Here is a 25,411-nt window from a genome sequence, read left to right as displayed (position 1 = left end):
AGAAAATACTAATGTTGGTTTCTACTTTTTTTAACATTAGTTCACTCTGTCTCAATATTAGTTTAAAACTTAAAAAAAAACAAAAACAGCACAAAATCAGCATTTAAATTGGTGTTTTCTTAATACAGATAGTCCTTTTTCATTCCTTTCCATTAAAACACATATTTTCTGTAAACTCTCCTCATATATAAACCTGTAAATATTTAGTGTGTTTGAAGAATGACAACACAAATAAGATACTATTCTTGCGAATCTCAATTTGCATCACAATAACATTATTTTTCCATTCTATATCTGACTCTTTTTTCTGTTCTTGACTTACCAATGCATTCAGGTTGGATCCCACTCCATGTAAGGTCAGGAAGGCAGGTTCGAGTTGTAGACCCTTGAAGCAGGTAGCCTTTTCTGCAGTGAAACTGCACAATATTGCCTACCTATTGGAAGATTAACAGTAGATCAATTTGATTAGGGATCAACTCAACACAGAGATCACATCCCTCTCTGCACACATACACTAATCTAATCAATGTAAGATATTTTTAAACACTAGTTGCTACACTAAAAGGTCTATGAACAACCTAGATACAAGATGAGGGAAATCAACTTTTTCTTAATCACTCCTAGATATCTGTTGTTAGGATTGTGTCAAGCTGTGTTCTCTATTTTCACAGATATTTTGTTATTTCTTCCTCTTTTACACAGAGTAAGAAAATTCAGTACAAGTTTATGATAAAGATGAAAAGAAGTTGAGTCCATCATAAGAAATGCACAAAATGGCCAATGGATCATCTTTGCCATGTTAATTTTTATCCCACCATTATATTTAAAATGTGTCTAGCTCATACACATTTTACAAGTACCAACTGGTTCCTAATGGGTCCATGAAAACATACAACAGTCATGATCTGGATCATGGCAATGTCTGTGATAAAAGGTCAGTGGCTACTTTCATACAATAAGTCACTTTATATTGGTGATGAATCATTCATGTCACTGATGTCATTGCCAAGGAGACAAAAGTTGTCTCACAGATACAAATTGATTTCTTCAGGCAGCTGAGAATCATAAATACCACCTCCATTATACAATTAAATTTTGTCCTTGTGTTTTTTAATGGCTATTAATTAAAATTGATTTTATGTAATTTTAATTTTTGTTTATTAATTATACTTTACTATTTTTATTGCACACTTGGTGAATCCATATTATGTCACAACTTATGAGTTGCAACAATAAAATGCAACGGAATTGAAATGACCTCTTGAGACATTTGGACTTAATGATCAACTAGGGCTACACATGAATGAATTCCATGTAATAAATTTACAGCAATGGTAATTTCTTTATTATTTGAGTTCTTCAAACTTATTTTTATTCACAATGCGCTGTTTATAGCTACACAAATTCATTTCCCTGTGTGAATAATATTATTCTTTTTGAGAACATTAAATTCACTATAAAAAGGTAGCTTTCAATGTTCTCCTCATCTTCATACCGAGGTTCATATAAAACATGATAAAACTGACCCAGAGGCTACTACAAATATAATTGATCTATTTTTATTTCTAAATTCAGATTGTGCCTTGGACCATTTCAGAATTAATACATACATAAATGCTGAATTGACATTCATGTGAACATGCCACAAAATAAACTACAAAGAAATAGAGTTTAATCCTTTGCATGTGTGATAGATTCTCTAAAACAAAATTCCTATTATTTCAGCCACATTCCGTGCTACCCAATAATGGTTCTATAAACAGTTTTCATGTGTTAGCAGCAACATTTCTACATATACATCTCAAGTCTCAGAATTCATTTCAGGAAAATAAACTTCTTCTACAGCTTGCAGGTGAAGTTGGCAAAAGACCTTTATTTTGCCTTTACAAAATGAATGCAGCTGTTTTGGGATAGTTTATGATATAACAAAGCAGTAGACATGTTGGAGAACACATGGAATGTAATGGTTGTAATTTGGTAATGTCTTATTTATTTCTCACAGATGCAGATTGAAAAACAGAGCTAGTAACCTAGCATGGTTATAGATAAAAATAATAATTTTACTAGTATTAACTATAGTACAGCAATCTTCAGAATTTGATCACAGATTTTGGGCCCTTCAGTTGTCCTGAAAGATTCTTATCTCTGAAATTATAATACTGCTTCATTTTATGCTTATGTTAGAAGAAAACCCTGACAGGTAGTGGAGAAACCATATATTTTGTTCAGGGCAATGCTTCTCATTTTCTTACTGCCCTCTTCAAGTTGCAAATGTGACCTTTTGTTCAGGAATAATGTCAGTGCTGCCTTTAGGGTAAAACTTCTACTGTGGGGGAATGGAGCAAGCACATGGACATGCTGTTAAAATGTTGATTGGAAAGCAAATCTCATTAAAGATAATCAAAGACTGAATGTAAAAGGATAGCACTTTTTAAAGCCAATAAACCTATGACGATGTTTATGAATTTGACTCTGGATGAGGAAATGGCTCAGCAACGACATCAAATAATTCATTTTGAACTCTCTCATGAAAATTAATTTTTTTTATTTATTTATTTATTTATTTATTTATTTATTTATTTATTTATTTATGTTTGTCAAGATGTATGAGAAAACAAGTATAAGTATGAATATAAAGTTAGTGAGTGAGACCTCGCTGAAACATTGCCAAGATAATCTCAATCTTACGTGGGAAAAGACCTGAATACAACAAGACCAGCATATCTACACCCGTGAAAATCTATCTATCTATCTATCTATCTATCTATCTATCTATCTATCTATCTATCTATCTATCTATCTATCTATCAATCATCTATCTATCATCTATCTATCCATCCATACGTGTGTCTGTGTATGTGTTTTCGTAGATTTATATATGTGTATGTGTGTATGTTGCATTTGTGCAAAGGCAACATAAAAAATGGCTTTCTGCCTGGATGGCTCCTAGGGTGGGCCAAAAGACAGAAAAAGGGAAGCAGTATGCTCCCTTCCATATTTGCCCATACCAGGGGTTGTGACACAATACATACATACATACATATATACATACATACATACATATACATACATATATACATACATATATACATACATATATACATACATACATATATGCATACATACATACATATACATGTTCTAACCCCCCCTCTCCAGCCTTTGAGTAACGCAGTCACAGGGTTGGCTATTTGCTACTCTTTAATCACAGGAATTACTATATATATAGTAATAGTGTATATATATATACACACACACACACACACACACTCACACACACAAGAAATGAGTACAAATAAATGGGGACAGTACGACAGGGATGGTAGGCAACTTGTGCACTTATGTACACTCTCTTACAGACTCCTTAGGAATGGGATGAGGTCCATGGTAGAGGGTGATTGCCCACGTTTAGTGAAGGGGGAAAAAGTCCTGATATATCACGTGATGATGTTGTGATGATGGAAGAGAGATAAGGAAGTTATCTCTCTTCCTTGTTCAATAAAAATTAGGACTCCTACCTGGTAACCAAAGGTGTTATTTTGCGATCCATGACGAGGAACCCCAGGGTTTTCACAGGCTGTCCGAGTAGGTTCTTTGCCAAAAACAAAAAAAAGTTTTTGAAATAAAAGTTTTTTTTATAAAACATATGTCCATTTATACCAAACAGTTTTCAGAAGCGTCTTTATTTCAATGAATCTGAATATTGAAGCTCATATTTCATAAAGTATTAATGCAAAATTTAGAATGCTACTTTGCCCCAAAAAAGTGAACCCAAATGCTTTACCCTTTGATTGTTGTGCCCTTATCTTTCATACCTTATGCTTATTTATTGGTTGTGAAAATTGCTCCAGTAAAGCTATCCAATGCTAAAGAGACAACAGGCCAAATTCTGCATTTCCAGTGGTAACCTTCCCTCCCTGCTTGAATATCCACAAACAATTTATATAATAATATTTTCCTTGTATACAGAGGCACTATAATCAATAGGATGGATATCCTATATAAGCTGCGGTGACTCAGTGGTTAGACTGCAGTACTACAGGCTAATTCTGCTGACTGCCAGCTGCCTGCAATTTGGCAGTTCAAATCCCCCCAGGCTCAAGGTTGGCTCAGCCTTTCATCCTTCCAAGGTGGGTAAAATGAGGACCCAGATAGTTGGGGGCAAATATGCTGATTCTGTAAACTGCTTAGAGAAGGCTGTAAAGCACTGTAAAGCAGTATAAGTCTAAGTGCTATTGCTATTGCTTTCCCTGCAGCCATGCTTAGAATGAATTCACTAACAGGGACTTAGGTTAGTCACAAGCTAGTAATCATAAACCGACATCATTGGATATGTTTTAAGCATTACCAAATTTGCATTCAATTCTAAATACCACCATGCATAAGAACCTGTTCCTTGGTAAGATTGCAATTTTGCACTGAAGATGCAATTATACATCCCGTTATAAGTTATGGAAGAGCAGGCTGCTTGGAAAAATTGCAGGCACCTGTGCTCCTATCTAGGCCTTGTCCCCAGCGTCAGCAAGGCAGAGTTGCCAATAATGCTTCAACCTTGAAACAGGTGTGAGAAGAGATGTGTGTTTTGGAAGCTCTGCAACCACCGGCAAACAGAGTAAAGCAGCCAATTTTTTTTTTAAAGGGAGAGAAGTTTTTTCCTTTCAAAAGGAGTAAATGGTCCAAATGAGAAAAGGCACAGCAAAAACAGAAGTGTGTTAAGCAAAAGTAAAAATATAAAAGGATAATGTAGAAAGAATGGTGGCTCAGTGGTTAGAGTGCAGAACTGCAGCCTACTTCTGTTGCCTGCTGACTGCCTGCAATTTGGCAGTTCGAATCTCACCAGGCTCAAGATTGACTCAGCCTTCCATCCTTCCAAGGTGGGTAAAATGAGGACCCAAATCATTGGGGGCACAGAATCTTAGCTAGAGGTTCTCTCGAACCCCTGCAAACATCCAGCAGCCCACCCCTGTCTTCATTGCTGGAAAACCACACTAAGAATCCTGTTAGCAATGTAGAATAGCTCCAAAAATGCATGAGTGTGTGTGGGAGAGCAGGAATGGAATTTTTCCTGCATAGGTAGTTCTCAACTTTCGATTGTGGCATATCATGTGACCAATTTTACAAGCTTTTTTTTCCCTCAGTCATTAAGCAAATACCTTGGTTTGCTTAAGGACTGGCTATCAAGCAAATGCCCAGTGATTAAGTGAAAATTTATACCCAATGGTGCTTTTTTTTGGGTCAGAAACAGGAAGTAAACACTGGAAACCAGGAAAAAATGCCAACAAATTATGATTGCATAAACATGGGATACTGCAAATGATTGTAAATGTAAACTGGTTGCTGTAAAGTGCCGACCATAGAGATAGTCGTGGAACTTTTTAACCCCGGACACCGAGCCAGATTGACAAGGAGGCTCTGGCTGCGGTGTCCGGGGTTAAAAAGTTCCCGTCTGACAGCCTTTTATACTGAGCTGTCAGACGGACGAGTCAATAACCTTGCGTATGACAGCCCGGCAACTGGCAGGCGCGTCTGATTGGCTAAGACGCGCCTGGCTGCTGCCGAGCTGTCATTCGTAAGTCCGAGGACTTACGAGGCTACAACAGTTGCCAAGCACCAAAATGGAGCATATGATTACAGTAGGTCAAAAGTAGAATTGGGAAGTCCATTGTAACTTTGAACAGTCACTAACTGATTTCGTGTTAAGCAACAACTACTTATACAAAGCTGCTGGCTATTTAGCAGAGCAGACAGATGGAGACAAGGCTGGGAACATGTTCATTTCCTAGCTGTGTATTTCCTGGTCATTGTGATTCCTGCCTTGCTTTGGATTGATGCTGTGCTTTGACTTCACATTGTGCGTTATAAACTCTGGACTTTTCTCGTCTTGTAAATCCTCTTGTGTTATGAATTTAATTTTTCCTGGTATATTTGTCTTGTTTGGAAGCTTTCCAGTGACTTGTGGACTCATTGGCCATTGCTCTGTGGACTACTATTGGTCTGCTTTTGGCTGGGACAACTCTGGAGTTTTGATAAGGGAATTAATAAATCTACTAAACAGTGGTGGGTTCTGGATCCCATTGCAACTGGTATAGTGCAACAGGGTTCAGTGTCCACCACTTGACCACGCACAGCATGCACACAAACATGTGCAGCGCGCACATACATTCCAGCTGTTCAGCGGAGCGGAGCGCAGTCCCCTTGCACTCCGTGCATGTGCACGGAAGCACCAAAGAGCTCAAATACAGGTAAGGAGCTCGGGCAGGTGGGCGAGCCCTCTGGAGCACCGTATTGGAACGGTACCCGGTGCTCTGGGCAGGCGCCGGTACTACTGCTATTAAACCACCATTATGTTTCCATTCTGAGTGAACAGGACAGAGGAGAATTCTAGCAGTTGAAGTCCATAGAAGTTAAACACTGTTGTAAAAAAACAAACCAAAAACACAGCAAGCTACCAATTAGGAAAGATGCCACCATACCTATGCAACGGGGAGATGATCCACTCCATGTACCATCTGCTTGACATATACGAGTGCTGGAACCAACCAGCACAAATGGAAGATTACAACTGAAAGAGACTTCTGACTGATAAATAAAGCTTTTGCCTTCCCTTTTGCCTTGAGCAGGTACTCCTGGGTCACCACAAAACTTTGCTGTAAAGATAAAAATGTGGAATTATATTGATGTTTCTTTTTAGAGAGATAGGCTTGTATGTGATGAAAATCAGCTTGAAGCCTTTTATAATCATACAAAATTCTGTTCTAAAATAATAAGTGGAACTGCAGTATGCACACATATACCTACAGAAGGTGTAAATGCAAATCATATTCTTAAGACAGAATGGTCTAAATCTTGTCTTTTTCTGTGTAAATGTCAAAAGCTAATAGTTAATATGCAGAGGGTCCAAAATTCCTTTTGTTCATTGTCAACTATGTTAACAAGGACAGAGACTTTCAAGAAAATATTTAAAACATTTCTTAAACAAATATCACACAGATTTTGTTTGCTATTTGATTATTGCTTTAATAAGAGAATATTTGTAGGAATTACATCATGCATTGATATTCTCCAGCCTTTTCCTAGCCACTTTCTATTACTGGATGCTTAGCAATTCTGTCTGAGTATGTAACCATAGAAACTAGACATCATGGCAATGCACATCAGTCCATTCTCCCCCCCCCCCCACCTGGGGAACTGTGCAGATAAACTGCTACTCTTTGTAGTAGAGAATAAGTCATGGGGTCTTCCTTGTCAGCAGTACTTACACCTTGCTATTTCTGACAACATCCTAACTGTAAGTACAAAAGAAAATTAATCAGGCATCTGTTTTATGTCACTTAACATTAACATTAACATTAACATTAACATTAAGATGGTATTGGATTTGACCAGAGCAACTGAGCAATGAGAAAGGATTATTCTGCTCAGAGAATGATAAAACTGAGAAGGTAGGCCTGAAACTTGGCTGAAGGCATAGTCCAATCCAAGCATATTAGCCATGATATTGCAGTAATGTAAAAAAAGAGATAATATTTGATTAGAATATCTGGAGATACAATTATAATTATTGGTTTCATTAATATGTCCTTTCCCAAATAATACCTCAGCAAATCTCACTGCAGTAAAAGACAACATTGAAAATAAGTAAAAGTAACTAATACTGAACCTTTTAGATATAAATAGGAACAAAATTTGGCCTATTCATTTATTTAACACATTGATTTACAAAGCCATCCGTTCCAGTGCTCATTTACTGTATATGATTGCGATCAAAGTGGATTTATTTCACTTGCAGGAACTGCTAAAATAATGTAGGAAGCATCTATGGATGTGCTAGTTAAGACCTCTTCCAATAAAATTCAATATGAGTTTAATCTGAAATGTGCTTGACAATCTTGTTCATGGTTTTGATATGTACCACTAACCAATTCTATCTAACTCTCTAAATGTGTTGCCCTGTAACATCTAAAATCATTGATACATAGTAGATTAAAAGTGAATATAAAATATCCTATGAAAATGTCTAATGCTCTGTTTTCATAGTGGCAAATCAACTGGCAATGGGAAGTGGCATTCTCAATGAATGTGTATGGATACAATTGAGAATGAGACTCAAGAGTCTTTTAGGAATATCCTAAGGCCCATATGGTATTGTGGTTAAGATACTGGCCTTGGGTTTGACAAGGGCCAGGTTTCAGTTCACTACAGAGCATTGTGTTGTGGCCCGCCAGAGGGCATCGGAGCTGGCAGCAGATCTGGACAGTGAGGAGGTTGGGGAGGAAAATGGACCAGTTCTGGAATCTGGGGAAGGCTCCGATGAGTTATGATAACTCCGACAGTTATCAGCTGCCTTCAGAGTCAGACATCAGTGAGGCAGATGAACAGCTGGAGCCTGTTCCCAATGTGCGCATACACAGTGTTGCCAGATGAAGGGAACAGCTAACAAGGGTAAACTTGGGAGTAAAGCCACAGGTGGATAGTGAATGCCCCTCCCATAGGGAATAAACGAGGAGTGAAAGGGGAGGGGTGTTTGCAGGAGACAATTAATTCATTGCTGCATTTTTGACAAGTATTGTGGCATCTGAAAGATGTCAGCCTGGCCACTCTCCAAGCCTGATAAAGGTTGGTAATTGTGAACTATCTTGAAAGACTGTGGGGGAGGAAAGACACTGCTGGAGAGGAATTCACTGTAAATTAAATAAAAGGGGTTTATCGGGATGAGGACTCGGACTCATGCTGCTGGGGAAGCCTAGGTCAGAACACGTTGATGGTGACTTTGAGCCCTTTGCTATTTCTTTCAGCCTATCCTATCTCATGGAGTTCTTCTAATGGAGTCATAGTCTATGGAGACCAATATCTACATCATTTCAAGATTCCCCTAAAAAAAGGCAGGCTATTAATATAATAATTAGATTGCAGTAGAATAATTTTATTCTACAATATAATTGTTTCTATGTGACTCCAATGGCAGATTTTAAGGTTGCAATTTAAAGTCTTCCTACTTGTGACCAAGACCAAAAATAATGATTTGGGTTGATAACTGGAGAGGGGGAGAGGAAAATGCAATGGCATATTCCTTCAATTGTGAATTACATAAATATTTTTCTTTCCCAACTTTTTCTATTTATACTTGTTCCCATATTCCAGATGTTATATCAAACAAAGACATGTTTTGGGGAAAAAAATGCAGTACATGGCAGGATGAGGAATTCTTTGACCACTGAAATATATTAATTGACAATAATTATTAACAACTGTGTCAAAAGAAATCAAAGGTAGTACCCATAATGATAGTGGCCTTGGTGCACTCCCAAAACACCTGGAATACCAATTGAACATAAGAATTGGCAAATTTGCCATCAGTCAATTGCAAAAGGCAGTTTTACATGTAGCAGTTTACATTCTGTGACAATGCCTCTAACAACATAAAGTATCCGTGTCTGCCTATCCCAGGTCCTTGGGAATATGATAAGGTCCTTGTAGATAAAAATGCCATATTCAGTCTGAACATCTGGCTGATTGCATTAAACCATTTATATGTCATCTGACTCCCAGTGAGTCTGATAAGTTTACAAATTGGACCACCATTGCCTGTGTCATTGCATTCTGAACCAATTGAAGCTTATAGGCTGTCTTCAAGGGCAGCCCCATATAGAGTGTAGTGCAGTAGTCAAGCCATTAGGTGATCAAGGCATAAGTGATGAAAGTCCTCATCTTACTCTTGTAGTATTGGTAATGGGCATGTTTGTGAAAACACAGACTGATTTATATATATATATATTTGATCATGTGATAGAATAGAATAACGGAGTTTGAAGGGTCCTTGGAGGTCTTCTAGTCCAACCCCCTGCTTAGGCAGGAAACTCTACACCAGCAGACAAATGGTTATCCAACAACTTCCTTTGTTGCAGCATTCACAACTTCTGGAGACAAATTGTTCCACTGATTAATTGTTCTGTCAGGAAATTTTTCCTTAGTTCCAAGATACTTCTCTCCTTGATTAGTTTCCACCCATTGCTTCTTGTCCTACCCTCAGGTGCTTTGGAGAATAGTTTGACTCCCTCTTCTTTGTGGTAGCCCCTGAGATATTGGAACACTGCTATCATGTCCTTGTTTTCATTAAACTAGACATACCCAGTTCCTGCAACCGTTCTTCATATGTTTTAGCCTCCAGTCCCCTAATCATCTTTGTTGCTCTTCTCTGCAGTCTTTCAAAAGTCTCCACATCTTTTTTACACTATGGCAACCAAAACTGAATTCAGTATTCCAGTGTGGCTTACCGAGGCATTATAAAGTGGTATTAACACTTCACGTGATCTTGATTCTATCCCTCTGTTTATGTAGCCTAGAACTGTTTTGGCCTTTTTGGCAGCTGCTGCATACTGCTGGATCATATTTAAAAGGTTGTCCACTAGGATTCCAAGATCCCTGTCACAGTTACTACTATTGAGGAAGGTACCACATATTCTGTATGCTTTGCATTTTGTTTTTCTTGCCTAAATGTAGAACTTTACTTTTTTCCCCATTGAATTTCATTTTCTTATATAGTGCCTAATGTTCAAGTTTGTCAAGATCCTTCTGTATCTTAAGCCTATCTTCTGGAGTGTTGGCTATTCCTGCCAGCTTGGTGTCATCTGCATATTGGATGAGTTCCCCATCTATCCCCTTGTCCAAGTCAAGTGTAGAAGAAATGTTTTGGACAGCTTGAGAAATGAATTCAGAGGTCATGTTTTTTGCTTCCTCCATCTTATAGTTTTCATACTTCAATGTTCTCCTCCTCCTTTATTTGGTCAAAGAGAGCTTTTGCTTCTGCTCTGTTAATTAATAATACCATGGCTTCTTCTGTTATTCAGCCACCATAATCACATTTGGCTTACAATTCCAACTATATAAAATCAACTGCCAATAAGGTGGAATGAAATATGATCTCCACTCTCTAACAGACTGTATAAACACTTATTATTGTAATAACTAAAACATGAAAGCTTTAAATCCTCAAAAGATTTAATCTTCTTGCCGTCACAAATCATATCAAACAGGAAGATCTTGTAGCGATTGAAAAAGATTACAAGACTTAGGAAAATGATCGAGATTTGTGAATCTGTTGAGTAAAATAAATGGGTTTTAATCCATTAATCAAAATACAGCATTTCTACATTATCCAGTATCACTGAACTTTTGAATGTAAAATATTACAGTTTTATTCAATTTTTATTTGCAAAGTTTTTTTTCTTTATTGTAAAACAAGAAGGATCATTCCTCTTCTCTTTGATAATCCAGCCCATTTAATTTATTCTGTTAAAAAAATTAATACTTTTTTTCCCACAGCAAAAAGAAAGAAATATTCACAAAATGTTCTGTAAAAAGTAAGCATACATTTGTTATTGTAATGAAATCTGCAGCTATGCAAAATCCATCAGTGTCACCAATTTTATGCTAATAAAAACCTCTGCATAAATCGGTAATTTAATATAATACTGGAACAGAAGTCCAATTGTCAGGGACACAGGCTGGACAGATTTTGCCATTGCAAATGTCAGCCACAATACAAAAATTATCCAGGTATTCCTGGTTAAAACATTCATGTTCAGACTAGCTCTTGTTGACATTTTCGTCAAGTTTGACAAACTTGCTTTAAGTTTTGTATGAGACAAAATAGTCCTTCCTCTACAATTTCATTAAAAAAAAAACCTAGGGATATGAGTGATTGTTCATGATCATGAGAATGCTACAAAGATTGTTAAGTGTGAAAAATCATCATAAGTCACTTTTTTCAGTGTCGTTGTAACTTTGAATGGTCACTAAATGAAGTGTTATAAATCAAGGATTACTTGCAATTTCAAATATGATGCAGTGTTGAACATTCAGGAAAATAGGGGTGCATCAGCATATCAAGGAAGTGTTTCAGTAGTTAACAGCAGTCACTGCAAAATTCACCTTTTGATTATATCATCCATGAAAATTGGGATGTTCCCACTATACTTCCTCATTTCACTGCAATCTATCACCCAGGGGTGGATTCCGGCCAGCACTATTGCTGGTTTCCTCATGGGCATGCTACACGCGCACACACTTGATGTGCATTTCACGTGTATGTGCAGTGCAAAAAAAAAATTGTTCTGCGTATACACAGAAGTGAAAAACAAGATGGCGCCACCTATGGCGCCACCCAGAGAACCAGTTTGGGAGCTTGGCAGGCCTGGGTCGCTGCCGGTTCCAGTGACCCAGGCTGCCAAACCACTACCGGTTTGGCTGAACCGGTCCAAACCGGTAGGAACCCACCACTGCTATCACCACCTTTCTCATCCTGGCTATGACTATAATTAAACCTCCTGAAAGCATCATTGATTGATTAATTAATTCTAATAAGACTTCTATTTTTCATTAGTTTTTTGCTTATCAGTTTTAAAACAGACAAGAGTCAATTTGGTGTAGTGGTCAAGGCAGAAGGCTAAATACCATGAAGTTTAGTTCTTGCCTTAGGCATGAAACTAGCTGGATAACTTTGAGCCAGTCATTCCCCCTTAATCTCAGGAATAAGACAATAGCAAGCCAGTTCAAAAAAAACCTTGCCAAGAAATCTGCAGGCTCTTCTCCAAGGAATTGCCAGAAGTCAATACACACTTGAAGGAATAAACTAAACAAAGAAACAACCAGAACTGGTTAGTTGTCGCTGTAGATGACAACTGACCGATTAAACTGTTTAATTGGAGTTAAAATCTTTAAAGAAAAAAGGACTAGAAAGCAAAGATGAAAGAGATCACAAGCGCCTATCTGGTCACTGCAATTTGTCCCTTGTTTTATAATGGATATTAAAGGACCTTGCAGTTTTGTTGGATTTGTGTATGTAGTAAAGATAAAAGAATCCCTGTGGGTTCCTGTCTCACTTCTTGCAGCAGACTTTGGGGGGCAATGCTCATCTCCATTTCTTTAGGCCATTGAGCCAATGCCATCCACAGTTATTTCTATGATCATGTGGCCAGTATTATATCACACCACAGCAGAGAGTCCAGTGAAACTTGACGTACGGTTACCTTCTCGCCAAAGTGGTACCTATGTATCTACTTGCATGAGGCATGCTTTTGAATACTAGGTTGGCAGAAGATGAGGCAAATGATGAGAGCTCACTTTGTCACACAATGTAGGACTCAAAACACCACTGCATCAACCTTCTGTGGCATCTTTTAAGCCACTGAGTCACAGTGCTTGATTGGGTGTGTGGAAGAAATATTATAGTTATTTCTTACAGATATTGACACTTTTTCTTTTGTTATGTTTTCTTTTAAGATTGAATGGAAACAACTATCAGCCTGGAATGCAAATATTTTTTTAAAAATACTTACGTAAGCACTGTGGGACTTCACCGCTCCATGTTCCGTTCCCAACACAAGTCAAAACAGCAGGAAATGATAATTCATAGCCAGGTGAACAGACATAACTAATGCTGAACCCCCAATCAAAATTTATTCCTTCCTGTTTTCCATTAGAAATCTGGGGTGGAGTTGGACAGGTAACAGCTGTAATAACATTTAGAGTCATTAGCATAGCAGCTGCAGCAAATGTCTCCTGTGTCTATACTCACTATGATAACCATATGTGCTAATTCAACCTTTTTTTTTTTTTTAAGAAAAATGGGTTGCTGTATGGGTATTTTTTTTTTTTTTTTTTGCAAATCATATTTCCTTGCTTAAGTATAGTTTATTTTCACAGCCTCTTGCCATTTCAATGGGCACTTTGCCTGACAATTATGCAGTCACATACATAAGGAAAAATAAAGTTGGGAAGGACTGTTTCTTTAGTTCTTTATTTTGAGATACATAACCCAGTCGCTAAAAACCAATCATCACAATTTGAATACTAAGATAGGTTAAGATATAAAAAAGTTAATAGAAATGCATTCCCTACTTTATAATCTCATCAGAAATGGCATATCCTCATGTCACTCTGCAGAACACTGTTTGAATTATGGACATGCTATAGATATTGGGAGGGATGCAATTAGATATAATTCTGACTGTTCAGGAAATAAGGTTGAAGGAACCATTCTAAATCTGGTTTCTACCTATATGTATTTACTTGTTATTCTGTTCCATCAGTGCATGATTTGCATCAGGGAATCATTTTGAAGCCAAATCAAGTCCACATGCAGCATTATCATATTCAATTGTTTTAATACACTGGTATCTCAGTTCTCATCCTTAATTGGTTCCTGGAGGCAAATGAGTACTAAAAAGGACGAGTACCAAACAAACCATATACCTTACCACTCGCCTCTTTGTTTCAGCTGGGAAGGACTTTTTATCTGTCCTTTTTCCTATGTCTTCCAGATCTTCCCAGCATGGCTGTCTTCCTGCCGCCCTCTGTGGCTGTCCCCCACTTCTTTTGTAGCAACCTTCCCACGTGGCTGACTTTCTGTCTACCCTCTCTAGTGGACCCCCACTTCCGTTTGCAGAATGTTGAAAACCAAACTAAGATGAATACCAGGACAACATTTTTCAATCGAAATGCATCAAGTACTAAATTTGATGAGTTTTGAACCAGCTGAGTACAAAGGTACTACTGTAAACACATACAGATCTCTCTGTAATGGTGTGTGGGAATCACCTTGGAAAACCCTGGGGAGAGCCACAGCCAGGGGACTGGTTGGATAAGAGGCAGAAAGAATATAGAAGGAAGGAGAAATGCACTTTGAAACCTACAAAATTCTGTTAATGTAATCTTAGAATAAAGTGGAATTCATTCACCCAGGTGTCCTTTCCTCCTGGACAACTTTACAAGGCCAACATCAACCATGCATGCCTGAAACTACATTTCATCCCCATGACTTTTGCAGCCCAAGAAATTAGGGAAAGTCCCTTATGAGACTTTTGCCGTAGTCACATGGCAGCTAAGCTACATCTTAACTAACTGCTCATCTACTTGTGGCTTTTCCTTTGACTTCCAAGGTCATTCATCAACTTTCTGTCTCTCTCTCCCCTCTCTCTGCCCCCCATCTCTCCCTCTTGTCACCCATCCACCCACCCACCCAGATTCAAAGCAGTACCTTTACAAGTTGCCAGCATTCCGCTCCATGTGGCATTACTAGTGCAAGTACGAATTTTGGAACTGTTGGCTTCCATTGTGTATCCAGGTTGACACATATAAGTAACATTTTGTCCAACTACATAATCATCCCCGTATCTCAATCCATTGGCTGGTATTCCTGGATCTCCACAACTGATTACTATAAAGGGGAAGAAAATGAGGATATATTAAAGGGTGCCCCCATTTTACAAGGTGAACAATCTAGAATAATTGTATAATGTGATATCTAAGGCAACTTCCTTTGTGTAGCAGCTTTTGTAAGCAAGCTGAGTTTGTCACATTGACAAACAAACATTGACATTTGTTACTAATTACAGAATCCATTTGTCAAGGAATTAAGACTCCAGCTTTCATTTCCACTTTTCTAACTTTGTGAAGGTTGAATTAAGACAAGATAATGGCAAAATTCTGGAGACTGATTCACAATGGCAAGTTGCTGCCATTGGGAAACAGCCAGCTAGGCAGGAAGAGGAGTTCAAACTTATGTCTTTTGAGGCTATGCAAGGACTCTAAAATAATCCCATGCTTGACTCTCATTGCCTCTTCCAGCCTAGCTGAGAAGTTTCCCAACAGCTGCTACCAAAAAGATCCTCTCTTACCTGCCCACCATCTTCTGTATCAAGATGGTGAGATAATAAAATGGGATATTCTTTATTCTCTCTCTCAGCATCTCACCTACTATGCTGATTTGAAAAGAGAAGACAATTCTATTTAGCAAAGGGCAGAAATTTGTGTAAATTGTCAGCTTTAGAGATTGCTTGAACAGCTTAAGGAGACCGTACTTTAGAGTTTGACATAATGTGTAAGGACACAAACATTTCATCTTCCAACCCAAAAAGAAGTCATTGTTAAAGTGGTAAAGGATGCAGCCTTGTCTAATGGCTCCAGGAAATCTGAATCTGGTAGACTCAGGCATGATTTTTTTTTTGCCCAAACGAGCATATGTGGTGTGAAACAGCAGTGTCAGGAATTGCTTAGGCATATCTACATTGTTGTACATTAACATGTACACAGTTGTTCATTAACATGTACATCTTTTTATTACAAAAGATTCCACCCACATATACAAAATAATACATCTTTACAGTAAGAGAGCAATAATATTCTTTCCATTTTTGCCATTAAATGTATTGATTATGTGCCATCAAGGCAATGTTGACTTTCAGTGACTGCATGATACTTATATCTGCCGCTGTAAATTCTCACCCATCTTTGCTGTCATTAGTCACTCAGGTCAGCCATTATATTGAGTGCTGAAAATCTCAGAGCCTCAGAAGCACTATTAACACTAGCAGGCCAATGACAGAGAGGACCACTCTTCCCTTCAAAAATGGGAGTCAAGTGGGTAAAGATAAAAACAGAGGAAAGTAGGGACAAAGGGCAAGGAACACTGGAGATGCATCATAAGTTACACAAGAAGAGTTTGATGGATGCATCAAGTTTCCAAGCTGTCTCTGCCTTCTCTGTGTAGAGAAGCTACGACAACATCATTGGTTTGCATGGAACAACCTTGAATGGTCAAGCTCTGGAAACCTGGTCCTGGGTGGTGGGGAAGCTAAATCTGCAACAGGGATGATTCTGGCACCAGCCTGCTCTTTCTCCCCAATCTGACTTTCCCCAAATACAGAAGCTGTAGGTGGTGTTCTAAAGATTGCAATAATAGTAGGAACAATGGATACTTGCTTGTACAATTCGGCAAGGAACCAGACCACGTCCCATTGGCAGTGCATTGTCGCACAGAAGGTCCAGACAGAATATAGCCTTCCATGCAGGAATAAATCACAGAACTAGAGAATGTTGTGCCATCAATTTGAAACACTTTCCCATTAGCTGTTGTTCCAGGGTTACCACACTGAACAGCTTGAACAGTCAGTGTGAAAATGCCAGAATTGGGAAGGAAAACAAACACAGAGAACAATTACTTAATAGCTTAAATAATTGAAGTTGCAACTAACAATCCAATCTACTCATTAAAAAGTAGTTTACATGAAGGGGAAAAAAAACACCTTCATTTTCAGTGACATAAAACTTGCCCAAATGCCTTGAGTTTTCCTCCCAAATTTTCATATATTCAGCTGAAATGGAGCCCTTCTTTAATTTTTCTTGATTGAAACATGGATGCAGTTTTCAGATTATCAAAAATATTCCTCCATATAAATTGTTACACAGTTTGAATTAAAATGCTGAACTATAGCTCAAAATTCATGACTTTTCATGAAAATATTCTCAGATTTTATCTACTGTTGAAAAGGTGAAACAGTTTGCTTTTATCAGCTTCATTTTTTATATCAAATGTTATCACTTTTTTCTGATCATTTACTGCTTCTGAGCAGGAAAATGGGCATTCTGAAAAGTAAATAAATTATTCAGTATCACAGCTACAGGGCACAAAGCCATGTACATTTTTATAGTACACTAGAGTACAAATGACTACCTACTGAAAATTATAAAATCATAAAAAAATCATTTTTAACATAAATAATCTTTTTTTTACTTTAACAAACCCACTCATACAATTCAGCTTTGGTAAACATTTAGAAAGCAAGTCTCTAATAACACCTAGCATAATCTCACTCTCTTATCTATGGCTTGATTCATAAAATTATTTTATTTTAAGAAAAATCCCCGGTTGAATAGCCCAGTTTCAAAAGTCACAAATCTTTTATGTATTTCCTTTGTGTGTGTGTTGTTATTCAGTATTTTCAGGCCATTTTGACACATACATGTGTCTGTATGTATATATGCATGAGTGTAAACTTGCCATCATATGAATGAAATATCTACACCTGCCTCATGATACAAACAAATAATTGTATCATTTGTGTAGTGAAGTCATGTTGCACTTATCATTTTGAAATCACTGTGGCTCATTATGGATCCCCAACTTCTAGTTAATATAAAATTGAATTGTAATTTAAATACACACCATAATAATTGATTTTGTGAAAAGTGAAAGCTCTTATCACTAGCAATATTTATAAATCTAGCCAGATTTTGCAAGCAATACACAGCTATTTAATACACAAATGTATTTAAAATAAACAAATCTGTATAATTCACTACACACCTGTAAGGTACATGATTATTTCTGCTGGTGGGGTGCTCAAATGTTACTAAAAATGCTAAAGTCAAGTTGTTTTGTTGTACTCCTCAAACACTAATTACTGTTCAAATTCTTTGGAACAAATGATATTCCCACAGCGAATACAATGATGTCAGATGCTATCAATGTCAATCACACATGAATTTTAGTTTGTATAAAATGTGCTGATTTTAAAAGACCAGCAAAGACAATGACAATAGTATCAAAGAGAATCTTATGGAAAAGTTGTGGGAGGAAGATAAAACAGCCTCATTCTAGGAAGGATAGTTACAAAAAAAGTATACAAGTGCTAGCTATATCTTAATAAAAAAGTGTACCATAGCACAGAAAGTTGCATAAATTACATAAAACAGAAATCAAATGTATGTATGTTGAAAAAAATATAACTTAAAATATAATCAATGAAAGGAGTTTAGTTCCCAGTTGGTAAAATATTGAATGATGGTCATTGTTCTACACAGAAACTCCAAGGACAATGCCAAATACCAACTTCTTCACTAAGACGGAAAGGCCTCTGAAGTAGAAAACTTAATATTAGCATACTTTGTGCTGTGTCATGGACTGGAGGAATTCATTTTATTGTGATTGTGACTATTTTTTAAAACCTTAGTATTCCTGACAATTTTAAATCTGGATGGGTTCTATCTCTAGGAAAGAAAATATAATTTGTCTATAGATATATTCAAATTCAATTTCTAACATCTCTATGAGAAATATATCTCCCTGCTTGTCATGACAAACAATTCTATATTAGGAAAACAAATAATCTGCTTTATTAGAAGGCCACTCTCCTTAACAGATTAACAGAGTTGGAAGGGGCTTTATAAGTCATCTAATCTGACCCCCCCGCCACTTAAGCAGGAGATCCTACACCATTTCTGAAAAATGGCAGTCCAATCTCTTCTTGAAAGTCTCAAGTAATGAAGCTCCCATAATTTCCAAAGGCAAGTTCTTCCCTTGGTTGATTGTTCTCACTGTCAGAAAGTTCCTCCTTATTTCTAGGTTGAATCTCTCCTTGATCAGTTTCAATCCATTAGTCCTTGTCTGGCCTTCAGGTGCTTTGGAAAATAGCTTGACCTGCTACTGTCTGTGGCAGCCCCTCAAATATCGGAACACTACTGGTTTTTTTTTTTTTTTACTTTTTCCTAGGATGTATACTCTGTATATTGTGTAGCAGTTTAGAAGACCATCAACTTAGCTCAGAGAGCACAAGGATATCATAGAGTTGTGACCATATTCAAAAAGTAAGGTAGGATTTTTAAAAATTCCACTACAGATATGATCCTTGGAAAACACATGAGTACAACTGTTTGCAATGCTATAAGTCACAGGTGTCCAACTTTTTGGCTTGCCTAGGCTGCATTAAGTAAGCAGTCCTACTTAACTTCATGAATCCAAAATGACAAAATTATATAAACCCTGTCCTCTGAACTTGAATCATGATGTTGCATGCAAATACTGAAGGGTGCCTCATAATGCACCTTTCATCATCTGATTTCCTTTTCTTCTCCTAAATGACCATGAGTAGGATGTAGGACAGATAAGTCACTGAATATGTATATGACTGAAACAGGTGTACAACTTGCCGTGGGACAATTCAACACAGTATAACCCAAGAGAGGGAGAAGTAGAATTGCAGCTCATCCCAGCCTCAAGGAATTCTAACCTGAGAAGGTTCAAACTTAAAAGCAAGACCAGGCTTGCTCCAAATGAACCTGTCACTCTCTTGGCTAATGCCACATTGAATTGTCCTGCGACGATTTGTCCTGTGGCCGGTTAGGTGTGACCAGTCAGTTGTGGTGAGTTGTCCCATTCTGGACTGAAACTGTTGGAAGTTATCGTAGGATTTGATTCACTCAGTGTGTGTGTGTGTGTGATGTGTGTTTTGTGTACATATATATATATACACATATATGTATGTATGTATGTATGTATGTATGTGTGTATATATACATACATACATACACACACACACATACACACACACACACAAATATATATAAATTTTAGGTCATCAAAACTATACCTGACTGTATTAGGGTCATGAAGGATAATATAAGCAGCTAATAGATTTCAGATACATAATGACTTTATTATAACACTTTGTTTTATAAACACTCATGTAGCAATTTTAAAACCAATAGTTATGAAAATAATTTACCTTTACATTCTGGTTGCCTTCCTGTCCAACTTCCATTTGCCAAACAAGTTCTTTCTTCTGATCCATGAAGGATGTAACCAAGCTCACAAGAGAACTGTACAACACTTTTAGTTCTAAAATTAGTTTGTTCCCTAGAACCATGGCCTGGGATTCCTGGATCCCCACAAGTCCCTGCTGTGTCACCTGGAAGAAAAAAATATCATTTCGGGTAGAATACTTAGGGTTATATTGTATTGGTCCTGCTATAGGAACCTGAAACAAGAGGAATCAATTCATAATCAGTACAAAAATAAAAGGCTACCAAAAAAAAAAGGTGTCCATTCCAGACTTGGTAATTGTACACTGACTTTCTCAATTTGGAACATACAGTACTCAGTCAAGACCATAGAAATTTCAAGTACCTTATTTAATGTTCTTGATTTTTAAAAACAAACAAACAATCAAAACAAAATAAAACCAATGCTTTATTTCCATGGTATTTTTTTTAAAGAAGCTGTCCAGTTCAATGTAGAATATGAGTTATATCTGGTCAGTGGCTTGTCTACTTTAGAGTCAAATTACAGTATCTTCAGGTTAAATTACACTGAAGCAAAAATCAGTGTCCAAATTATTGTAATAAAAATGCAGCTTACCAAGAGTAAAATGTGATACGCATTACAAGAAAAATAGTTGTCGAACTTTCTGGAGCTTCAAGCTTGTAAGTTTATTACAAGCATTGCAAAATAAGGTGAAATATATTCCTACTTTTCTAGTTACATATGGAATATGAGAAGATATTATATCTACACATGTATATGCCCTTTAGCAAATAATCATATATAGGCAATCCTTCTAATATTATTAGATTACATAGAAATAAGGTCCATTGTATGATCTTCTTCTCTCCTATTGTGTGATTAAAGAATAGGATACAATAACAAAGCATGTTAGGAATTCTTGATTACACAGATTTGCCACAAGACAATTATTAAACCTGCTACCTTACTATAGAAGATGTACATTCTCAGGATCAAAAATCATAATTTCCACGTGGGAGTTAATCCACAGAAACTGATTTGTGCTTTCTTGTTTATAAAGGTGTACACAAGTCCTCAACTTATGTGAATATGTCATTTAATAGTTTTTTGTTTAACTACAACACAACTTGGTTATTATTCTGTTATCTGTTTGACATTAACAGATGCATTTGTTTTAAGCTAACATATCCACCTCTGTAACTTTCTGATAAATTTACCAAAAACAAGGTAAACAACACACAGATACAGGCACATTCACAAATCGCTAAATATGTGCTGTATGAATTTCAACTCCGGTAAGACTTTACCAGAACAGCCAAAGTGTTGGGCAACCTAAACACCAAAACATTAACTTTAAAGATGTAGCTAATATATAATACTATAACTTCTATATACAACTGAACTTGCCAGAGATGTTTAACAGTTTACAACAATAATTTATACAATTAAAACTGTCACAACACACTTGTTTAAGGAAAAATGGTAAGACATTCAACCTACTTCAGGTTATGTGTTATGGTTCTGATGTGATTACAATTTTAAACAATACAACAAAAGCACAGCTGTGCTTGCTTGCTATCTATACTATAATCTAACTATATATTTCTATTTATTTGAAAGCTGTATTGATACCTTTGTGGAATTTTAGTTCTCTAATATGCCATGAATTAGAGATAGTTGTGAAAAATCTTCTCCAGAAACTATCCCTATATAAGTTCATTAGAAACAGATATTATGTGGATGAAGACTTTTGGCATGCAGCAATTATTTTCCAAATTGGACAAAAGCAAATCAAGGGTAAGGCAATAGTGATGCACAAATTACCCATATGAAATATAACCTCCTTCCCAGGAATATGCAAAAAGAAGAGAATATACAAATGCCTTACCTACTTTTCAATCTTTCTATTCTATTTACTATTTCCCTATTACACTAAATGTTGTTTGAAATCTACCACTTCCCTTCTAGTCCATATGTGAATGAGGGCACCTAATCTGAAACTTATCTTTGATTACAGTTGTTTGTGATTTAAATGTGGTCTGCTTTTGAAGTCTTGAAAAGGAAACAAGAGCAGCCAAATAGAAAGCTGTATTGGATGGTTTCAAAAGCACATTCACATACTTTAAAAGTGGTACCTGAGCAATGAGGCATTGTTCCACTCCAGTGTCCATTTAGTTGACATGTCCTGGATGCCTGGCCTATTAAAGATCTCCTTCCTGAACAAGAATAATGAACAGTAGATCCAAATGTGTATTTCTCTCCAGAAAGGATCGCATTTGGAGGAATGCCAGGATGACCGCAGTCAATCACTACGATACATAAATATTGGAGATAAAAATTATGTTATAATCAGCCAACTAAATTCTTCACTATGCCAACACAGCATCAATATGTTTTACCAGTGATCAATAAAATATTATGATGAAGCTGAACTTATAGCTTTGTTTTTCATATAATTCATAGAGAAAATTGTTCTTCATTATTACCAATGTATTAACTAACCTATACCTATTCTCTCTCTCTCTCTCTCTCTCTCTCTCTCTCTCTCTCTCTCTGTGTGTGTGTGTGTGTGTGTATGTGTTCATTAGTTCATTATATTTCAACCCTTTTATAAATAAACAAAGAAACAGGTACACCAGAGGTGCCAAATTCAAGGCCAGCGGGCTGGATTTGGCATGCAATGTGCTTAAATCTGGCCCACAGGGCCAACCTGGAAATAGCAAAGGATTGGCCCATGGTGCCTCTGGCAACCAAAATGGGGCAGGGGGGGGCACGCAGCCCTCCTGCCCTGTTTTGGCTGGCAAAGTACTGCAGGAGGCTGTGCAGGCTGAGAACGGAGCAGAGGGGGCTTCATGTGTCCTCCCTGTTTTGGTCACCAGGGTGCTGCAGGAGGCATTTGTCCTGTCTAACTCCCTCCCAAGCCAGTCCATGGAGGAGAATACAATGCTGATCTGGCCCTCAAAGAAATCCAGTTTGACATCCATTATGTAGACTTATCTGAATTTATAGCAAGTACTGGAATAATAGTTTCTTGTTATAGAGCATCCCCTTTTGAGATAATATTGTGATCATACAGAAAACATTAGATTTTGGTCTTAGACTTGGACATTAAAGGATATCTTCTCCTGTTCTGACTCTGAAAATAGAGCAGTTAAGAAATGGAAAGGTCAGTTTGAATAAATCCTAGGAGTCAAGAGATGTGCTTTGTGAGAAATATTACCCTGAAAATTCAGTTTTAAAAAGAACTGTTATAAAATTGCTTTTGAATGAACCTAGAAATGACAAATATCTATGCAAAGATCAAGATCAATAGTATGATGGCCTTTTAGAAATCAAATCTACCTCCCTGAAAACAGCTGGCTGGTCAGCCCGATCAATTCTTCTTGTAAAGTGCTAATCTAGACAAGAGTTGGTTTTCCAGCTAAGGTCAATTACTTTGGAATAATAATTCATTTTCCACTTTTCCCCCACAAGGTCATCCTCCTTTTCATTTTGCAGAGTGAAAGTCAGTCAACCCTCTCAAATAATGGCAAAAGGGGGTTTCTGAGAAGGATGAACAAAGAGAGCTGGTGACCCTCAGCAAGGTCACCCAAAATGTGAAGGCCACTTTAGCTGCTCCACTAAAGCGAGCAGGCAAGTGCTATGTAGGAAGATGTCAGAAAAAGATATGAATTTTAGTGACAATGGGGGATGGAGACTTCATTTTATTCTCCGTAGAAGAAAGACAATAGTTGTTCTGACGCAGCCTTCACGAGCCCCACTCAACAGCCTACTCATGAGGAAAATCCCCCTTTTTACTTAGGAAGGCAGGAATTCACAGCATTCACTGACAATGCTCCAGGTCACACATCCATAGGTGATTCACTAGCTGTAACAGTTTCTGAGTTCCCTGCAGGAAGCCTCAATCAGCACTTAAATCCCAATACAAAGAGTCCTGACCAACCTGGTTAGTGGCAAGGAAATCCTGTCAAGGAAACCACTGGAGGGAACTCTTATGGAGCATGAATGGATGTATCTGACACCCATGCCTCCTGCACTCTTCCTCCTTATATGCCAGCCAGGGAGGATGTTGTTAAAGTCTCCTTCTTTTCCTGGTTAGCTGGCCCTTAGTCCTGCATTGCTCTCCCCTCTGCCCTTCTCTACGCATTCACACATCTGGGACAAGGCCTCACCCCTTGTTCTTCTCAGGTCCTGAAAACAGCTGTCTCTCCACCTGACTGTGAGTAGATGGACCCTGCTCTTCAACAGAGACCTTCTGTTCCTCAGACCCTTTCACTGGCTCTGCTGGTAACTCAGGCACCCCCTCCATCTCCTCTGATTCCTCTGACTCATCTGCCATCTCTGTGGGCAGTTGACGAATCACAACACTGGTAAACCACTCCTTCCTTTTTTTATATCCAGAAAAAACACATGAAGAGGCACTCTAAAGTGATTGATGATATAGAGCCAGATAATGGGTCCCTCAGGTAAGATGGTCTTCATCAAGCTACTGAAGAAGAGCTGAGGAGTACTAATGGTCTTTACGATGCATATAGTTTAAAGCCTTTGGGGCATATGATTATTGATGTTGCCAGGTAGAAAAAAGAAAATCTGAAGTAGTAAAGACAAGGTTACCATGGTAATGTGAAACATTTCTGGTAGATCGATGAGGGCTTTACAGGTAAATAAAATAAATACATGAACATAGGAAATTTCAGCATATGAAAAGATGATTACACATTGACATCTTAGACATCAGAGAAATCTCAGAGGACTGAACTGGGATAATTTCAGTCAGAAAATCATACTGTTTTCCACATAGGAAAAACCACCTAAAAAAAAACAAAGAAGAAATTCTACTGTCTATGAAGATTCTCAGTTATCCAGGTCCTGGTTGTCCCAAAGATTGCTTTTTCAAAAGGCAATTGTATTTTGTTTTTTCTTTGAAGACATTTCGCTTCTCATCTAAGAAGCTTCAATTGAAGAAGAGTAGGAAGGGATCTTGTAGGTTATCTAGCCCAACGCCTCACCCAAGCAGGAGACCTTAATCCTCCAATGTTGAAGCTCCAACAA

General features: G+C 37.5%; 1 protein-coding gene and 1 long non-coding RNA gene across 2 annotated transcripts in view; one reads left to right on the top strand and one right to left on the bottom strand.

The window, feature by feature from the left end:
• Nucleotides 1–25,411, bottom strand: part of CSMD3 (CUB and Sushi multiple domains 3) — a 669,496-nt gene that overhangs the window by 40,425 nt on the left and 603,660 nt on the right. The window contains exons 57-64 of the mRNA XM_087706764.1: nt 22,495–22,668; nt 20,343–20,525; nt 16,762–16,938; nt 15,038–15,217; nt 13,338–13,511; nt 6,474–6,647; nt 3,519–3,592; nt 323–434 (exon numbers count right to left, since the gene is read on the bottom strand). Of these exons, the coding sequence (XP_087562890.1) occupies nt 323–434; nt 3,519–3,592; nt 6,474–6,647; nt 13,338–13,511; nt 15,038–15,217; nt 16,762–16,938; nt 20,343–20,525; nt 22,495–22,668 (1,248 nt within the window). The remainder of the gene's footprint in view (nt 1–322; nt 435–3,518; nt 3,593–6,473; nt 6,648–13,337; nt 13,512–15,037; nt 15,218–16,761; nt 16,939–20,342; nt 20,526–22,494; nt 22,669–25,411) is intronic.
• LOC148049144 (uncharacterized) lies at nt 13,390–23,992 on the top strand. The gene is made up of 4 exons (XR_015695602.1): nt 13,390–13,418; nt 19,331–19,430; nt 21,980–22,156; nt 23,858–23,992. It is a non-coding gene; the product is annotated as an uncharacterized LOC148049144 (long non-coding RNA).

The sequence above is a fragment of the Thamnophis sirtalis genome, unplaced genomic scaffold (genome assembly GCF_051295495.1).
Source record: "Thamnophis sirtalis isolate CommonGarterSnake01/CBP01778 unplaced genomic scaffold, rThaSir2_p1.2 scaffold_2, whole genome shotgun sequence".
In the NCBI taxonomy this organism is placed as follows: Eukaryota; Metazoa; Chordata; class Lepidosauria; order Squamata; family Natricidae; genus Thamnophis; species Thamnophis sirtalis.
This window is presented reverse-complemented; position numbering and strand designations above follow the sequence as displayed.